This window comes from Drosophila nasuta, chromosome 4, assembly GCF_023558535.2.
Source record: "Drosophila nasuta strain 15112-1781.00 chromosome 4, ASM2355853v1, whole genome shotgun sequence".
Lineage (NCBI taxonomy): Eukaryota > Metazoa > Arthropoda > Insecta > Diptera > Drosophilidae > Drosophila > Drosophila nasuta.
In genome coordinates this window covers 1,401,352-1,421,924 of record NC_083458.1, presented here as the reverse complement: position 1 = coordinate 1,421,924, position 20,573 = coordinate 1,401,352, and the positions used below count along the sequence as shown (strand labels likewise).

General features: G+C 38.5%; 1 protein-coding gene and 1 long non-coding RNA gene across 6 annotated transcripts in view; one reads left to right on the top strand and one right to left on the bottom strand.

Moving 5' to 3' along the window:
• Positions 1-14,706, bottom strand: part of LOC132794968 (glutamate receptor ionotropic, kainate 2) — a 35,241-nt gene extending 20,535 nt beyond the window's left edge. For 2 of the 5 annotated variants that reach the window (XM_060805325.1, XM_060805327.1), the window contains exons 1-6: positions 7,971-8,088; positions 2,898-3,137; positions 2,650-2,816; positions 1,930-2,166; positions 1,722-1,868; positions 1,426-1,629 (exon numbers count right to left, since the gene is read on the bottom strand). In XM_060805325.1, the coding sequence (XP_060661308.1) occupies positions 1,426-1,629; positions 1,722-1,868; positions 1,930-2,166; positions 2,650-2,816; positions 2,898-3,137; positions 7,971-8,088 (1,113 nt within the window). Of the gene's footprint in view, positions 1-1,425; positions 1,630-1,721; positions 1,869-1,929; positions 2,167-2,649; positions 2,817-2,897; positions 3,138-7,970; positions 8,136-14,616 lie in introns of those variants that run through there. The other 3 variants (XM_060805323.1, XM_060805324.1, XM_060805326.1) reach the window with 3 other exon arrangements.
• On the top strand, positions 7,702-19,627 carry LOC132794971 (uncharacterized). Its single transcript, XR_009633398.1, has 5 exons — positions 7,702-7,896; positions 7,962-8,923; positions 8,983-9,141; positions 9,216-9,338; positions 19,045-19,627. It is a non-coding gene; the product is annotated as an uncharacterized LOC132794971 (long non-coding RNA).
• The last annotated feature ends 946 nt before the right edge of the window (positions 19,628-20,573 follow it).

The window sequence follows — 20,573 nt, the reverse complement described above, 5'->3', positions numbered from 1 at the left end:
AGTAACGTTTTTCCTCCAAATAAAAAATGTTTTATTAATCTTCGACGCCACTACATCATTCGAGATATTGCAACTTGGTTGCAATATATTTTTATATCCGCTAGAAGGGTATTATAAATTTGTGCCGGCAGGAAATGTATCTAACAGGTAAAAGGAGGCATCTCCGACCCTATAAAGTATAAATATTCTTGATCAGCGTCAACAGCCGTGCCGATCTAGTCATGTTCGTCTGTCCGTATGAAACACTAAATCCAGAGACTATATTTTTTTCGACAGTATTTGTTATGATTGCACGCAGATCAAGTTTGTTTCAAATTTTCAAATTTGGCTGACAATCTGGTATGTTTTGCACTCTATAGTATATACTGTGTGTAGTACCATATTAATACACCAAATATACGTTTTAGTATAATATTTAGCTTTTATTCAGAATGGGTAGAGGGTATCTCACAGTCGAGCACACTCAACTGCAGCTTTCTTACTTATTTTGTACCAAAAAAGGGTGCATTACTCGGCAATTTACGATGTGTGTTTTTACGCACTCGGGTAAAGCCGGTGCCGGTGGTTACGGGTGTGTGTATTCGGTAACGCACAAGCACTCGGTAAAATTATAACATGTGAAAAATAAAGAACTAGCAAATTTCTCTGTTTTATGAATTAGTTTTAGCTAGTTATTTGTTTGTCCATTTGTCAAAGTATCAACTCGCCGAAATCATATATAGGCATAAAATCTCACTGCGAGACGCATCGACTCACAAGCATTAAGAGGAGGTGGTGGAAAAACACTCGAGTGTCTGAGAAATTACTCGGATGATTTTCAGAATTTGAGCAGATATTCATAAGACTCAAGCCATTGTGTCATGTGTGCAAAAATGATCGGGTGCACGAAGCACAGCCACCCGAAAGACACAAGCCGAGTATTTGAAATGATCCGGTGCCGAAAAGGTAAAGACAAGAATGGCATGAGTATGGCAAGTTTTATTAAACCACTAACTTAAACTTATATGTTAATCTTTATAAGCTAGAAAATCAAATTTTGCTAAGCTCAGTACCCTGTATCCAATAAATTCTCCAAAATATAATTTAATGTACTAAATATAGCTAGAAGACTAGATATTAAATAATGCAGTGGATATTCAGTGTTTATACAATATTGAATACATATGATAAACAAAAAACAGAAATCAAAACAAACAAATTTCAACCGAAATCCAAATTTATGATACACAAAGATCTTATACTATTCACTTAAATTTTTTTTATTTTTCAAGATTTCATTTAACTTCTAAATAATGGGTATAAACACACTTTACCCATCTAAATTTATATTGAAATATATTGAACTCAAATTTGTCGAGTTTCAGATGCAAATCTCAAAAAAACTCTCAGTATTTCTTATAGACATAATATTTAAATGATACATACCAGTATTGTGATAACAACTAATGTCACATTCATTGACCCAGTGTCGAAGAATAATGATGGTTCCGTAATATTTAAATGGTTTTGGGGCGTCCATTCACCAACCTTAACTATGGAGTGTTGCTTTAATTTGATCAAATCCAATTTGAATTGAACTCGTTGTCCTTCCTTAAATTGTATGGGACCTGTTAATCCTTTCCACTCAACCTAATACATACATGTAGAAATTATCGTAATTAATAAAATCCGAAAAGAAATACTAAGTACTTATATATATGTATGTGTATTTATTAATATACCGCATTAATATAATTTATTAAGCTTAGACCCCCATTCCACGGTACTTCATCGTCGCAAGTTGAGTTTGATAGGTTTATCAAAGGATATATTGATTGTAAGCCGATGGCAAACACATAAACTGAGTCGAACATTAATGCTGCATTTGTCTAAAATAATTTAATACATATATTGAGAGCTGTCATCAATATAAATTCTATAAATATTTACCTCAATGACAGCAGATTTTTGTTGTTTAAAAACGGTTTGATTTTGCTTAAATATTCTTCGATTATATAAATCAATGTCCTTAAGAATTTCCTTGACCGCTACATCACCCATATCGACTAGTCGAAATGATGTGATATTTACAAAGTTATATTTAAAATCTTCTAGGTCAAACGTTTCCAAATCGAAGCTTGTAAACAAGTATTGATATTTGTACTCATTCATTTGTTGCTGAAGAATCTATAAATATTAATGTATTATCAAATACATTAACCAGTAAGACAGCTATAGTCGAGAGTGCTCGACTGTAAGATACCCGCTACACATTTTTAGTCAAAAAAAAAACGGCTTTATATATTTATATTGTATTACGTTCAAAATAGAAAGTAGAAATTAAACTTTTTTTGCCCAAACTGGAAAAGCGTGCTAGATGTTCTAGATGTTCATGTGGACAGGCAGACATTGCTATATCATCCCGGCTGTTGACGCTGATGATGAATATATAAGTATGTACTTTATAAGCACAAAGTTATAATACCTTTGTACCCTATGGGAAGCGGGTATAAAAACTTCTCATTCAAAAACAGGTGCAGACCAAATTACGAGTTGATATTATTCGCCTTGGAATGTTGGTTATTCCATTAAATACAACAAGTACACAATTTTTCTTAACATTGATGTTTTGCAAATTGCCATTTTGCCGGTATATTATTGTTGACTTACATTTTTCAATAATATAGCAATATCAGCTGAATTAGTGTCAATAATTATATTGTGTATTTCCTTATGTTTAAATTCCTTTAGAACTGAAAAATACGATGTCGGCGATACTTGTCGAATGTGCAGTTCAGATTGAACTGAACGCGAAAGTTGATTTAATGCTAATATACCTGTATAAATTGTAAATATTTGCATTTTTCTGTGAAATATTCTGTATATTTTTCAGAAGAATACATTAAATAAGTGCTTACCGTAATTCTTTTCATATAAAATTCCAAACCTTGTCCAATTTAAATATTGTATAACATCGATGAAAGCGTAATTTACATATTGCTTTGATGGATGTACATTGATGGAAAATTCTTGGGTTGACCGACCTGTTCCTATATCTGGTATATCAAGCTCCGCACATATAGAATTGATATGGGCTGCCAAGGCCGAGTTTGACGGACTAAAGATCGCCTGAACGCCAATATGGATGAGATTGCACACTATATAAATTCAATAAAGAGATTAATAATAATTAAAATTTTTTTTTTATTTTTAAAGACCGTGAATTTTATTTTACAGTTCATTCCATATCTACCCAATGAAATAGATTGGATATTAGGGCTAAACACTAAAATGAAAACAAGTAAGAAAGCTACAGTCGCGTGTGGTCAACTGTAAGATACACTGTACCCATTTTGAATAAAAGCAAATAGCGCGCCATTAGTCTTAAAATATACCACAAAAATACTTTAAAAAGGCGAGTGACATATTTGGTATATTGATATTACCACATTTAAAATATACCACAGATTGCAAATTATACCAGATTGTCAGCCAAGGCAACTAAGACGTCTAGTAGGTGGCGAATTTTCCTATACAAAAATATTTGTTTAATAACTGATATTTGTCTGATCATTTAATAACTGATATTTGTCTGATCAGGAGGAGTTTGGCTTTCATTCGTACAGAGTAAAGTTTCTGATTGCGGTCAACTTGGCGGCCGCCAGTGCGATCCCTGTCTACGAATGATTGCAAGTTGACACACAGCCTCCTCGTGGCACCTCCTGGGTAGCTATCTTAGCATCCGCTAGATAGTGAGCTAATGTGTGCAGCAAGTCATCCGGACGGTAAATGGTTGAGCGCAGGGTTTGGAACCCGCCTCGGAAAAAAGAAGCCCAAGGAAAACCAAAGTGAAAGCCTCGGATAGGATCCCCCCTTATGTTGACGACCACCGCAAAATGAAAAAGGACTACGATTTACCTACCTGGAATGTCCGAACCCTTAATTGGGAAGGTGCCTCTATCCAACTGGCGGATGCCCTCGAAAAATTAAAGGCTGACATTACCGCCGTCCAGGAAATGAGATGGACAGGACAAGGTTGCTCCAAGCGAGCAAACTGCGATATCTACTACAGCTGCCATGCGGAGAGGCGCGAATTTGGATGCGGATTTGTAGTAAGCTGGAGACTTCGCCACCACGTCTCCAATTTCACCCCAGTGAGTGAACGGCTGGCTACAATCCGCGACAAAGCTAGATTTTTCAATCTTAGCATAATTTGCGCGCACGCCCCGACGGAGGAGAAGGACGATGCTGTTAAGGATGTATTTTACGCGAGACTCGAGGACACATACGACCGCTGCCCAAACCACGACGTGAAGATCATCCTCTGGGACTTTAACGTAAAGATTGGGCGCGAACGCATCTTTGACCGCACCGTCGGTCAATTCAGCCTCCATGAGACCACCTCGAACAACGGTTTCAGGCTGATTGACTTCGCCGCGGCGCGAAACATGGTAGTGAGTAGCACCAGATTTCGGCACCTCGACATCCACAAGGCCACTTGGCTATCCCCTGATTAAAAAACGCGCAACCAGATTGATTTCGTTGTGATGGACGGAAGGCATACCTCAAGCGTGATGGACGTGCGAACATTTCGTGGAGTCAACATAGACTCGGACCACTATCTTGCCGCAGCCAAGATACGCATGCGGCTATGCCGAGCGAAAAACGTACGCCCCATCACGCAACGAAAGCTTGACGTCACTAGGCTGCGATCACAACGGACAGCAACAGCCTACTCCACTCACCTCTCGGAACTGCTCCACCAACCTGCCCCTTTCCCTGTTGACGCCGGCGAACTCTGGGCGCACATATCCCACTCCATGCGAGTTGCCGCTGAAACAGCCATTGGGTTCAGTTTGGCGCAACGCGAGCTACGTGTGAACGTTACTGGGAGAAAAGGAAGGAAAAAACGGGAGCAAGAAAAGCGAGAGTGCGAGGAACTCTAGGTGTTGCAAAACAGAAATGATGCTCGAAAATTTTACCAACAAGTCAACCGTCTGACACAAGGTTTCAAGACCGGAGCATCTAACTGTCGAGATGAAAATGGAAATCTGGTTACAGATACGCAGTGTACCTGATTGCCATCTCATATAAGGTCCTATCGAGCGTAATATGTGAACGACTGAAGCCGTACACCAGCACACTGATCGGACCTTATCAGTGCGGCTCCAGACCTGGTAAATCCACCATAGACCAGATCTTCACATTGCGCCAAATCCTGGAGAAAACCCACGAAAATGGAATTGACATACATCATCTCTTTGTCGATTACAAAGCTGCATTCGATAGCCCGACAAGGGAACGCCTATATGCCACCATGTCTGAGTTCCGTATTCCTGCAAAGCTGATACGTCTTTGCAGGATGACATTGAGCAGCACCATCAGCTCTGTCAAGGTAGGAACGAACCTCTCCGAACCTTTCAATACCGTTCGAGGTTTCAGACAAGGCGACCCCCTGTCGTGCAACCTCTTCAACTTCGTGATGGAAGGGGTCTTGCGGAAAGCCAGTGTACATCGAACTGGCACTATTTTTTATAAAAGTGTCCAGCTCCTTGCTTACACTGATGATATTGACATCATTGGCCGCAGCAAGCGTGATGTCACTGCTGCATTTTCCGCTATCGAAAAAGAGTCAGCAAAAGTGGGTTTGGCGGTAAACGAGGGCAAGACGAAGTATATGCTGTCGACAAGCAGGGAGGCGCGGCGCCTAAACTTCCATGTGGTATCAGACAGCTATACGTTCGAAGTGGTCAAGGAGTTCACATACCTTGGCACTGCCATTAACACCAAAAATGACGTCAGCCTGGAGATCAAGCGAAGAATCACACTTGCCAATAGGTGCTACTTTGGTCTGAGTAGGCAAATGTGCAATAGAAACCTCTCTCGCCGAACAAAATTAGCACTCTACAAGACACTCATCCTATCCGTGCTCTTATATGGCGCAGAAGCATGGGTAGTGTCAATGACAGATACAGCAGCGCTTGGAGTGTTCGAGAGAAAAATTCTTCACAAGATCTTCGGTACCGTTCGGATTGGAGACGACTTTCGCATTCGGATGAACCACGAGCTGTACGAGTTGTACGACGACGTGGACGTGGTCCGGCGCATCACAATACAACGTCTGCGCTGGCTCGGCCAGGAGACGCGCGAAGAGCAGAGGCGCCTGGAGGGAGACGCTGAGGTCGGCCAAAACCCGAAATGGGTTGTAGTGCCACCTAATAATAATAATTTGTCTGATCGGATCCAAATTTTTTGAATCAAAAATACTGTAGTTAGTATTGTACCAAAATCGAGACTGTTTTCGATTAACGGAGGAAAGTGAGAGTGGTCTTATAGTCTCTGAGATCTACATATGTGTTTATACGGGCGGTTGGACATAGCTGTATCATCTCGGCTGTTGACGCTGATCAAAAATATATATATACCTTATAAGGTCGGAGAAGCCTCCTTCTGCCTGTTACATACATGCCGGCACAAAATTAGTATACTTATACCCTAGGGGTAGCGGGAATAAAAAGTAAATTTTTGATTAAGTACACATGAGGCAGTGCTGATATTAATTTATCATTAGCTGTTTTCTTTGTGAGATACTGTATGGTATGTCGTTTATTTCTTAAAATCTTAGGGGTTATATAGCGAATAATAAATAGCTTCTTATTTGTAGCAGTCTTCTCTAGTTTAGGAGAACCATTGTATTATGTGTGATGCAACACACGAACACTTAGCCGATGAAGCACGACCACTTGACCTTCTTACTCAAGTACACTTTTAATTCTTTGAAATAGCAGTTCACTGCCGTCTGCATGTTATTAACTTGATTAAACGTTTGACATTATGTGCATTTTTGGAATTTAAAATGCTCAATATTTATTACAACGTTAAAAAAAAAAATTACTCTATTTGATTGCTTGCCAGCCTTCTTTTTATATGGCGAACCGTTTTAGATTTAGTTACTGTGACGACATTTTAACTTTTGCACCATTGGCGGTCTCTGACTTGCTACTCACGATGCATTTTTATCCAGAGCGGCCTGGATCTCTCTTAGTGCAGATTTTACTAAGGAATCCGTAAACTTTGCAAACGCTTTATAATCGGGTCTGGAAAGCACTGGCCTTCTATAATACTTTAACAACAGAAGCCGTCTAAAATCTAGGAGCACAATCAACTAGCACAATAAAAAAAGTAATAGGCAGCGTGCAGTAAAGTATGATGAAATTTGTATCATTTGTGCGAAAAACTATGCAAGATCATATGGGAACTTAAAATGTCTTGATAGAGCTGCTCGTCGCGCATATACATTCACTACAAGCTCTAGAGGACTATGAACTTCGTACAAAACTATAGAATGCCAACGGCATCCACGTCACAAAGATAAGTTATCTCAATTCCTAAACAATAATCACATTGATATTATGCTTCCTGCAGAAAGTCATCTCACAAGCAAATTCAGTTTTCAAATTCGCAGCTAATTGTTCTACAAAATATATCACTTGGATTGGGAAGCTCATTCAAGTTAAAACTATAAATTTTTTATATCGTACTATTTTATATCGTACTATTGCATACAAAACATTCCATAGAGTATAAAATATGACAGATTGCCAACCAAAGCAGCTAAACTATAGCAGTCGTATCCCCTTTGCAACATTTTTTTTTTTAATAACTTCTACAATTTTATCTGATTGTAACAAAATTATAAGAAATCCTAAAGGCTATTTTTTTTTTACTAGTTTGGAAGTAGGCGTGGCAAAACGTGCAAAAGTTACAAATGCTGTCGAAAAAAAATATAGCTCCTTATAGTCTCTGAGGCTCAGTATTTCACACGGACGGATAGATAAACAGACGGCCACGGATTTATTGTCTCGGTGGTTGACGCTGGCCAAGAATAGAAATACTTTATGGGGCCTTCGTCTGCATGTACATTCTTACATATATTTTTTGCCCGATTATAAAAACATTACCAAATAACATAACATTCACAGCAAACACACCTTTTTGTACTGCCTGAAAACTGTCATTCGTGATATATTGTGTGTGATGCACGACTTGAGTATTAGGCAAAAGACTTTTATCAAGATTTAGCTTATGCACAGCATATTGGAATACCATTTCCGGATAGTTGAAGTTTTGCTCCGCCTCTTGTGGAAATATTGCACCTAAAACGGAAATTAAATATACAAAATTATTAATGAACAAAGTCAAGTGTTGGACGCTATATATAAATTCGGGGCTATTCATAGCTTTAAAAAAAATTGCTATTCAATCGCGTTTTTACCACGCAACCCCATATACAAAAAAAGATCGATCGATAGCTTAAAGAACGAAATGTTTGGTATTTTAAGAACCACTGTGATGGTCACTTCGTATTTAAGAAACTGACTGGAAAGTACGCCTTCTTGTTCGCATTGTATATGATGTAGTAGCGCAGGGTATCCAAACAGTTTGGTTTTTCCCCGATGAATTAAAACACATTTTCGTTTTATTTTATATATAATAAAACCACGGTTTATTGTGAAAAATCGCACATGTTTTGGTTAGAATTAACCTCTCGTAAAGAGAATATGATCGCAACTAATGCTGCTGACATTTCAGTCAGCTAGCGCCGATCCCTGCCTGTTTACCGAGTGCAGCATACTGCTTGCTACATGCAAGCTTTAGAAGGCGCAATCCGTACAACCGATGATGGCGCGTCGGCTCGAGGATCACCTCAAAGGTAAAGGTTGTTACGGACTGGTTGTCTTCCCTGGGGCCGCGCCGGCTGGCTAATCGGTACTCAGGTGGAGTTCCATCCCTGGCCCGCAGTCCGCACAATCGATAACTTCACCGATATTAACAGCTGTTTATAACAGAAGAAACGCATCACTAACAGAAAAACAAAACAGCTGCCGCGCAATTGAAAATTACGCAAAAACAAAAGGAAATCCAAAAGAAACTATTGACGACGGTAAGTACAAAGAAAACAACAATAAATACACTCACTGATCCAATTTTATGTTTGAATAGGGCCCAGTTGGACCCCGGCGTACCCACCCTGCCTGAGATGACCACATCGGCGCCATCTCCCTTGCGTTGGCCACTATATCAGTGGCTGCTCTTCATCCGGCGTAGTGCTGTGGAATTCCCCTCCTCTCCATGCTGAGAACTCACACAACCATGTTCAACGTAATTACTATTATATAATTCATGAATTTTTCTTAATAACTAACATTTAATTTATTATTAATTTTTATTTACAGATATCATACAAATATTTGGACAAAATGGCAAAGGAGCAAGATCACGCAGTAGGACGAGCGAAACCAACATGTAGCCGCAACGGCGTAAAGGACAACTTCTCTTATATGTAACACATCCGGGCGGTTCGTATATATTTATTCACCAATTTATATACGTATGTTTTATATAAGTGTATATATGTATATATATTTATCTGAGTCGCATTATTGTCAACCTTAACCTACCTAAGAGCTCTTGGGATTGGTGAAGGGGGCGATATGGGTGGTGATAGAGAATATGTATGTATATATATATAAATTAGTAAATATAAACATATAATCCCGCAGCAAGTGGATTTTTAAGAATGTATGTATGTATGTATGAAGGTGTTTGTCGTCCCTACTCTGTCATTTATTTACAAGAAAAATTTGAATTTACTTTAATTTATTTTGGAACTTTAATTTACTTTATAAGATTTACGATTTAATGATTAATAAATGAGCACATCAGCAGAAAAATTTAGACAGCAAATCTCAAGAAAACAAATTGATTGCTGTCTCCGTTTACGCAACGTGACGACAGTTGCGTGTATTTGAACGTACCGCACTGGCGGTCGAAAATAGGGCGGCCTGGAACTGACTCACCAGTCGGTTTCCTCCTCCTGCCTCAGCGTTGGCGGCGTTGCCTCGCCCACTATCCCACGTCGTGGATGCTGTTCCACGTCGTTGAAGCGCCGTGTGTCTTGCGGCGACGGTTGCCCGCACTTATCCAGCGATGATGCTCTGGTTGTAGCTGTCGTTGCTGCTTCTGTTGTTGTTGTTGTTGCTGTTGCTTTGGATGTTGCGGTTGGATGCACATGTACACTACACCGTCAGTGTTTAATGCCTGATTCAAAGCTGCTGCTGCTTCTGTTGTTGTTGTTGCCGCTGCTTCTGTTGTTGTTGTTTTTGTTGGTTGTGCAATCAAGCGCTTAAGCAACTGACCAACGTTAATTTATCAACTGTATTTCGTTGATTAGTATTTTTTTCTGCCGCTTCGACTGCTTGTAATTTGCACTTCTTGTTGAATTGTTCTGCCACGATTTCACAATCTGTTTCCTGCACGTAACCAAACTCTCGTGTCACCACTTCATCAGAATTCAACTCCTCCAAGGAAAAAAAAAACAGTCAAGATCGTCAGCACGATCTTCCGGCCGACCGTCTCCAACCTCGATCGCCAACCAACTCCACGAGACAAAAAAAAAGTCAAGATCGTCCGGCACAATCTTCCGGCCGACCGTCTCCAACCTCGATCCAAAATCAACTCCACGAGACAAAAAAAAAGTCAAGATCGTCCGGCACAATCTTCCGGCCGACCGTCTCCAACCTCGATCCAAAATCAACTCCTCGCCCCAGCAAAATCCACATGCTCACCTAGTGAAAAAGTTGACGTTCCTTTTTCATCTCCTATTTAACAGGAGGAGCAATTTTCAAATTTCCGCCAGTTCAGTTTTTTTTAGTTCAGACACACAGTTTCTGCTCACAGGTTTCTACGTTGTCCACGTGTCATAAACGGTATTAAAGCGCTGTTCCCATATGAAATAAATAAATGATGTTTCGCATTGCAGTATATTTCGTAAGTTTCATATAAATTAAGTGTTTCTGTAGCAAACGATTATCGAATTAAACAAGTACTTTATTAATTGATTTGAAATTAGTCAGAACTGAATAAAGAATGCTTAAACTGAATACAAAGTGGCAATATTAGGGAATGCCGACGAAACATTTTTACTCGTCAGCCGAAGCCATCTCAGCGACCATCTCGTTTATATTATTGTCTGCGATTCTCTTTCTGGTGATACGGCAATAGACGAAGCTAACAAAGATCAAGACACTGGCCGCGACAACCAGAAGCAACATTATTTCCGTGTTAATATTGTCGAATTTACTTCTAACTCTTTGAATAGTCAGATTAGATTAGCCAGATTACAGTCGCCATTTGTTCCCAAATAGAATAGCAAGCGCGCTTCTTCCAGCACCATTTAGATTTGAGAACAATTCAGAGGTTTATCATTTGTTTTAATAGTGTGGGTGAGGAAGATTTCGCTGAGGATCGTTGCTGTGCAAGCGCAAGGCATGCGCAACAAAGTATTCCTTGCCAGGCTTATATTAAATAAGCTTCGTGCATTGGACTCGTCAGAGCGCGTCTTCCACTTTTTAATTGTCGCATTAGGATTGAATTCCGAAATGGCGAAGGGTAAAGACTAATGATCAGTAAAGGTGTTTATGTCTTTAACTCCACATAAGTAATGCCTATGTTTGCCCAGCGCACTATGGTCCGAATTCCCGATTTGGTGGCATAAAATCGAATATTGCATCTATCGAGCTGAAACTTGGCATACTTCATTAATAGACACCTCTAAATATTTAAGCAAACTTTCAAGTAAGTTTGACCACGCCTACTCCAATGCCCATATAGACATCATGACGTATACGTGATATTTTATTTATTTATTTTTTATTTTTTTTATTTATTGCTCTCTTTTTTGTCGTCACTCAGTGTACATTCATCTATTTGACCAAATACAAGTTCAACCAGCGCGGAAGAGTGGCGTCCGCTGTCCATCCACACGTCCAGCAACGTGGCGTGACAGAACTCAAGCACATCTAAATATTTAAAGCATCGGAAAAGCCGCAAAAAAGCCGCAAACCGGACTGTTATTACAATTTAATATAAAATGTCTACTATTGTTTAACAAACATTACACAACGCACAAATACGCAGAACATCTTTTTTTCCTCTACAGAAGACGAACGCTTTTGTCAGCTTTTTGATTTCATTGGACAACACAAAACAGTACACATATATAACGTTAAACAAATTACCACACAAACTGTGTTTATTATTCATAATTTATTTACCTCCAACTTCAATATCCATTTTAAAGAATAGAAAAATATTATTTAGTTTGGATTTGCGAAGAGTTTAAAGTTATTAAAAGTTTCCCGCCAATTTTGTCACAAAAATCAGCTGCTTAATCACCTGACTTTAAACATCTGTAAAAATTGCAAGGTTGCATTTTTGACAAAAATATTTATTGATACATTCTATCTAGGGTATCTAGTTTAAATATAGTGCAGCGTCCCAGATAATGACCAATAACTCTCTCTATCTCGTTAGTGGCATAATTCATGACATCTTTAATAAAGTATCTGTAATAACTTGCGCGGTCCAGGAATGATCTTAACTTTCACTGATTTTTATATTTTACTCTTACGTTTGCTTCATATTGGCTCTTTTGAACCCAGTCTACGTGCTTGACATGAGCTTTCTCGATCTTCGAGAATATTATTTCGTTATCAACGTAAACGCAGCAGAACGTAACGCTTTTCTCTCGCATGATTCTTGAAACCGAAGAGAAGTCTTCGATATTCGTATTCGTATTAAGTGACCAACAGTTCAGCGTTGTCAAGAATTTGGCTTTACCCAAGATTCCCAATATTTGTTTGGCATGGAATATTTATTGGGTATGGATTATTTATTGAGCTTTCGAAAATCCAATACTAATCTCATGCTCGTGTTTATTGAACATGGAAACAGAGCATTAATATTTAAATGGAGTGATTTGAGAAGGGAGATTCAACTTAACGGACCCCTCTTAACCCTTCATGTCGTACGAAATTCTTGAACGCTCCCATATTAGTCCCCGCTACTCTTCGTCTGCTGATGAGTAGCAAATAATGCCTACAAAATAATGGCATTAGAGTCATACCTGCTATCTAAGTCGTCGTTCAACGAGTGTCTCAGAAGATAATTCAAAATGCTTAAGCTAAATACTAAGTGCCAATATTAGGAATCGTGACATTATGTAAGCAACAAGTTATATTTATCAACGATAACGGATGCTACATAACAATGGAATCCGCTTACCGCGCCCAGCAGCTGCAGCGATTTTATCGATTTATTTTAATCGATTTCTTTAAACGATTATTTTTTTGTACCTCTGTCTATTTTCTTTATTTTTTTCGACTCGGACTTTTTTTTAAACAATTTCATAGCTATTTGATTTTAAAGCTCCAAAATTAGCAAGTGAAATAATAAGCTTATTTACATCGATACACACTTTTTTTCGATAAATAACCAAAACATTACCCAAAATACGTTCACCTCTTCAGACCTCAATGGATGATACTACATTAGTCGTTCCTCTCTTACACTCATCCACTATTAGAATGATGGGACGGAAGGTTCTATCTAAAGAAAATTTCTATGATATAACACCAAGTCCAATTTTATTTCGTGTCATTCTATAACAGTGACTGCTAGACAGTCCAGTAGTTGATAGGTCTCCCTCTTACACATAGTCACTTATAAATGAAGAAGAAGATTCTACTAAACGGAAATTTTGAATTTTACGGAAATTTAAATTGTCGGGAATCATAAACTGTAGTTAATTTTGTATGTTCTACTCTAGTTTCAAAACTACGCTTGCTATTCGATTTTTGTACTCGCTACCCATTGGTAGCGGTTTTATAATTTTGTGCCTTCATGAAATGTATGTATATAACAGACAGATGGAGACATCCTTCCAGGGTTGCCAATGCAAATTTATACATTTCCCCAAAAATCGGGATAAAATTCCGCCAATTTGGGGACAAAAATCCGCTGATTCCCCACATAGGTTTTTTTTAAATGAAACAATAAAAAGCTGAGTATAACTCATATAAGTATTCTTAATTAATAAAAATAAAAACTCAAACAGTCAACATTCATATTCTTTTCCATATTTTTGTGGATAGCATTTTGTTTGACGGGTTGAACTTGACGCTGCCGCCTAGTTTTTTAATTCCTTCTCTTGCAGCCATAAATGATACAACAGTATCTTTATTCAGTCGATTACGGTTTTCAGTTTTCAAATTCTTAAGAACACTAAATTTGCGCTCGACCGATGCATTTGAAAAACGCAGTATCAGCCACAACGAAATAACAATTTTTATATTTGGAAACAGGTATTCTCCCGCAGCGTTTTTCAGACGAAACACTTTACCCCAGTAACATTCAGCATCAATGTTATTTTGAACTTCAAGCCCATGTTGACAAAAATCCAGCATTGCGTGAGCTCGAAATTCATCGTCTTATTTGTGTGCTGTCACAAATTTATAAAGGACAGGAAATCAAAAAATGTATAAATCCCCGCATTTTCCCCACATAATGCCAATCCCCAATAAATCCCCAATCAACTTAAAATTCCCCGCACTTTGGGGAGTTCCCCACAAATTGGCAACGCTGCATCCTTCCCTTTATGTATCATCTTGATCAGCGTCAAGACGATATTTTGTTCGTCAGTCTATAATACCACAAATAGGATGTAAACATATTTGTACTCTTCATTCATGTCTTCCAAGAATGTTAAAACACAATATTATTGTAATGCACACTTACCGACTTTAATGACTGGTTCTGTTATTATAAAACTAAACATATTAAGGTATGTTAATATAAATATAACTAGTTCCATTTTCTAAATTTTATGATTCCGAGTTTATAAACAATTTTTTGGGCTAGTATTCTACTTTTACTTGAATGCTGTTCGCGAAGCAATGATGAATACTTACAAATGCAATGCAACAGCGCAGTAGAAAATGGTACAACATATGTATGTACATATAATATATACATTTGTATATATATATATGTATATACACTAGTCTGCATATTTATTTTGACCAAACCTTTCTGATACGTTTTAATCTTACTGTACATTGCGAATGTGTTGTCCAAAACAAAGAATTTCATTTTAGCTCTTTGCATGAGAAAATTTGCATTGATTACACTTTACATTTTTTAAACTGATAAGATGAATGCAAATAAAATAGAAAATGTGATTGAATAATCGATTATAAAACCTTATGAACAAACTACAAATTTAATAAAACTAATTTAGAGTCATGGTTAAAGAAGCGTGGATACCAATAAAAGACATTGCAAATGAAGATAAAGTGTGTCGTCAATGTGTGGACTACATTTAAAAAGCAGAATGATGCTTAAAATTTGAAGAGAACTGGTCTTCAACGTAAAACAACGCCAAGCAAAGATAGAATTATTACAGAAAAATTGAATTATTATTGTACTTTTTTTAAGCCTCAAGCAGCTGAAGATCAGTGGAATCTAACGGCAAATAATAATGTATCAGTTCGTGTTCGTCATTTCTTAAAGGAAAATTATATAAAGCCAATTGTGGCAAACGATCTGCCCTACATATCAAAAGCAAATAAAATTAAAAGGCTGTCATTTGCGTAGACTTCTAGAGAAGCTTGTTAAGGACAAATGAGAGTTCCTTTGTCCAACGACAAATAAAAAATGAGATATCTCCAGAAATCCTTCGAAATTTGATAGTCACTGTTCCTAATCGCCTTAAAAGTTACAGACTCGAGAAGAGGATTTACTTTTCTTTATTCATTTTCGGTTGTAATTTAATTATTGGGCCGAAATATTATTTTTATTCGAAGAACAATATGTTGTTAATTTATAAAATAATAAAAACATTCTTTATGTTACAATTAAGATATTATAAATAAGAGAAAAATAAATAGCCCTTCGTCAAAATAAATATGCCGACTAGTGTAGGTACATACATACATATATTTTTATACCATAGGGAGAAGGGTAACTTTGAGCCGGCAGGAAATGTATGTATCAGGTAGAAGGAGGCATCTCCGACCCTATAAAGTATGTTCGTCTATCCGTATAGATAATAAATTAGGTTGCGATCAGATAAAAATTGTTGAAGTTATTAAAAAAAATACTTTTGTATGTGAAAAACGCCTTCTTACTAGGGATCTTATATTTTTCGATTTATTTGATTTGCGGAGGCGGAAGTGTGCAAAAATTTGAAACAAATTTTATCTGCAAGCAAACATAACAAATACTGTCGAAAAAAATTATAGCTCTATCTCTTATAGTCTCTGAGATCTAGGTGTTCATACGGACAGACGGACATGGCTAGATCGTCTCGACTGTTGACGCTGATCAAGAATATATGTACTTTATGGGGTCGGAGATGCCTCCAGGTTGAATCTGTTACATACATTTCCTGCCGACACAAAGTTATAATACCCTTCTACTCTATGAGTAGCGGGTAAAAAAAATCGAATAACAATCGTAATTTTAAAGCTAGAGCTGCGAATTTTGGTGTGTACAATACAAATAATAGCATTTACGATTCTTGAAAATTTGGTTGCGATCAGATAAATTGTTGAAGTTATTAAAGAAATACTTTTTGTTGATGCCAGATGATGGCAGGTGTGACCACTCAAAACAGCTGACAGTGTGGTTGCGATCGATTGATATCGATAGTGACAAAGTTAGTATACTGTGCGTGTTGGTCACCCTGCCCACTTTTAGTGCTTTTTCCTAATAACATATGTTCAACATTCGCTGACCGGCACAACAAGTGTATTTTCAAGTGCAATAAAAGTCATTGTAAAAGTTACAAATTCTACCAATACAAAAAGTGAAAGTGTTATTACTATCTAGAAGACGTCCCCCCCCTACACATTCTTGGTCTTTTGAGCCGGATTTTCTATCGCTCGACCCCAGCAAGCAATTGGTTTTTCAAGATAAGTAATACACTTTTTTTTCTCCATACATTTTTTGTGCAAGTGTGTTCGCCCCATTCTTTTCTTCCTCGTACCTTATATATGTATATGTGACAAGTATATAATCGTTCCACCGGCATTTTTTCCCGCTATCTTTTCTACTTTGTGTATACGTTGCACAGTATATATATATATCCTCATATGTATATGTATGTGTAAGTATCTATACAGTTTAAAAGATTTCGCTTATATTTTCCGATTTGGCCGTTGTTGTAGAGAAAAAAGACTCTCGGGTCAGAGGGCCTGCAGCCGAGGACGACAACGTACATGCGTACGAGATCCGTCATGACCGGCTGCAAGTCCTCTGGGACAATGTCGAGGCCGCCTATGCCACGTGCGCTGATGCACTGCATCGAGACGGCGACCACGAAGGCATACAGGCCATGGAGTCGTAATATGACCACTGCTATGCAGTGTATGAGCGGTGTCTCGCCCGTGTAAAGGGGCAAATTACCCATGTTTCCGGATCAACCAGGAGTGAAGCATGCGCTCCTCCTGAGTACTCCAGTGGCTGGCGGCTCCCTCCAGTCGACACCGAAGTATCCCGTGGGGATAAATTGCGGTGGCCGACCTTCCGTGATCTTTTCACGGCCATCTACGTCAACAATCCGAGGTTGACTCCAGTTGAGAAACTATTCCATCTCAATTCAAAAACCGCAGATGAGGCTAATGAGATCGTAGCCAAGTTTCCGATGACGAACGATGGTTTCGCGTCGGCTTGGAGTGCTCTCTGCGAGCGGTTCGAAAACAAGCGCTTATTAATCACGAGCCAGCTCAAAATACTCTTCAACCTGTCTACGGATTCGCAAGAGTCGGGGGCAGCGATTAAGGAGCTGCATGGCACGATTCAGCGGTGCTTGACCGCTCTTGACCACTCAGACATTTCAGTCTCTAGTCCTTTCGCCGACTGCATCCTGGTCTTTCTATAGGAGCAATCATTGGTGGACAAGTCCAAGATTCCCGCATGGCAGGACATGAGCACGTTCCTCAACGAGCGTTATCGTACACTCGAGGCTGTTGAGGACGTGAAGCAACCTTTCCACTCGAAGAACTCTACCACTGGACAGCAGAGTTCAAAGCGAGTTAACTCTTTCAAGGCCCGAGTCACTCAGCGAGGCAAATCGTGTGACTTGTGCTCAAAAGAGAATCACCCTGTCCGAGTCTGTCCAAGCTTCCTTGAAATGTCGGTCAATGATCGGATGACCTACATCAAACAGAAAAGCCTCTGTTTGAATTGTTTTGCAAGAGGTCACCAACTCCGAGAGTGTACGAGTGCGCACAATTGCTTCACATGCAAGAGGCGGTACCACACTCTTCTCTATCGGGGCGACAGTGCCCACAATGGTGCCTCTTCCACTTCAGCCACACTTTCCAACATACAGTCCACTCCGAATCACTCGGCAACAAATGTGTAAAATTACTTTGCTATTAACGATCAGAACATCCAATCCGTGCAAGCCCAAGTATCTGGGCTAAATCATGCAATTGCGGGCCAACCGGAGAAGTTATGCAACTTCAGCATTGGTTCTCCAACGAAGCCGAAGCTCCATATCGAGACCTCAGCGTTCGTCATTCCACAATTGGCAGACAAGCTGCCATCATTCCGTGTGCCGAAAGGCTTCCTAAAGGAGCTACCAGCGATTGAACTGGCAGATCCATACTTCTACAAAGGTGCTCAGATAGACATTTTAATTGGCGCGGTTATCCTTCCGCCAGTCATCCTGAGCGGCTCCCGGCCAAACATTTGTGGCTCACTCCTTGGGCAAGAAACCGTGTTTGGTTGGACTCTCACCGGCCCCGTCTTCCAGAATGTGTCGACAACTGTCTCTGCGTTTTCGACGAGAGTCACCATCCAAGCAGACGATCAACTCGACAGATTAAATTCCAAATTTTGGGAGGCGGAGGATATTCCGTCGAAGCTGGTTAGCTGCGAAAACACAACTTCACGTAGCAGATGAGGCAGTTATCGGGTGACTCTTCCATTCCGGAAGCCCGTCACCACTCCTCCTTCTTCGTTTCTCTATTCGTCGTCCTGTGCTGTCCTATACTGTCCTCTTCCATGTGTCATTGATAATGTAAAGAAGCTACTGTAATAATCATTTGTTCTTGTTTCATTCCATGTTGCATGCCCTTCTCCGTGTGGATGGGCCTCAACTCGCTCGTACACATTGTGATGTACTTCTATTACATGATCGCTGCCATGGGACTCAAGTACCAAGAGTTCATTTGGTGGAAGAAGTACCTGACCACCTTCCAAATGTTGCAATTCGTGGCCATCTTTAAGCATCAGTTCCAGGTGCTGTTCCGCGAATGCGATTACCCCAAGGGATTCATGGCGTGATGTTCCTGCTCCTCTTCTCCGATTTCTACAAAGCTACATACGTGAATGCCCTGTCGTCAGTGACGACGCGACGACCAACCGGAACCGACTCGATCTTGAACTCCAGCACGGCCACGTTCCCGCTCGCCGTACCCCCATCGAACGACCTCACCTCCCTGGTGCACGGCACTGATGTGTGACCTTGTCACACGCGCAGTCACACTGATCTAGTTTCTCCTCATGTTGGTCACCCTGACCACTTTTAGTACTTTTTTCTAATAACATATGTTCAACATTCGCTGACCGGCACAACAAGTGTATTTTCAAGTGCAATAAAAGTCATTGTACAAGTTACAAATTCTACTAATACAAAAAGTGAGTGTTATTATTATCTGGAAGACGTCCCCCCTACACACTTTTGTATAGGCAAAAACGCATATTTACTAGGGCTAGTTGCTTTGGCCGACAATCTGGTATATTGTGCTGTCTATGGTATTTTTCGATGAATATACCAAATACACCATTTGGCATATTTTTAGTATTTTCGGTATATGTTGAAAATAATACCGCAATATTTTAAAAAAAAAATATTGTACTTCGAATTTTTCATATTGCTGGAAAATATTTGCAACATTAAAAAATTAATTGTTAGGTCCTAATTTATTAACAAAAATAAGAAAGAATTTACACAGAATTTTAAATATTTATTTTAAAGACTTATTTTAAATAAGTATATATGTATGTATATTTGTATTAGGTAAGTGATTTGTATCTTAAATAAATATCGGATTTTTTAATTTAATTTGACACTAATTTATATATGTATGTATGTATATAAGTTATACGCCAATACATGCATGTAATATTTTATGTACTTTAAAATACTATCTGACGTAATTTAAATACAGCTATGAAATCTTTTATATATGTATGTAATTTTTGTAGGAGTTATTAAATCTATAGTAACTAACTTTAATATATTTATTATTAAAATTTATTTTTTCATAACACAATAATGCTTAAAATAATTAGTTTTATTCCATTTCTGATGTGAGAGATTTACATTTAGCAATTATTAATACAAAAAACGCAAAGTCTACCATTCAGTTAACATTTTCAACTTACGATTAATAATAAAAGAAATATCTTACTACTTACTACTTACTGCAGATAAACATTATTAACATTTATTCGATAACACACACTCACCACATATATACATAATATAAATAATATATGTTGGTTTATATTTACGGTTGTAACTTTTAACACAAAACTAGTTTATTTTTAATTTGTCGGCGGTGCACTATGTACTTTGAAAATTGATTCAGATCTTTTTTGTTAGAAGTTAACTGCAAAGCTGGCTCCAACATTATTTTACAATACAATATTGATTTTCTTCGGCCCATCCTACAAAATTT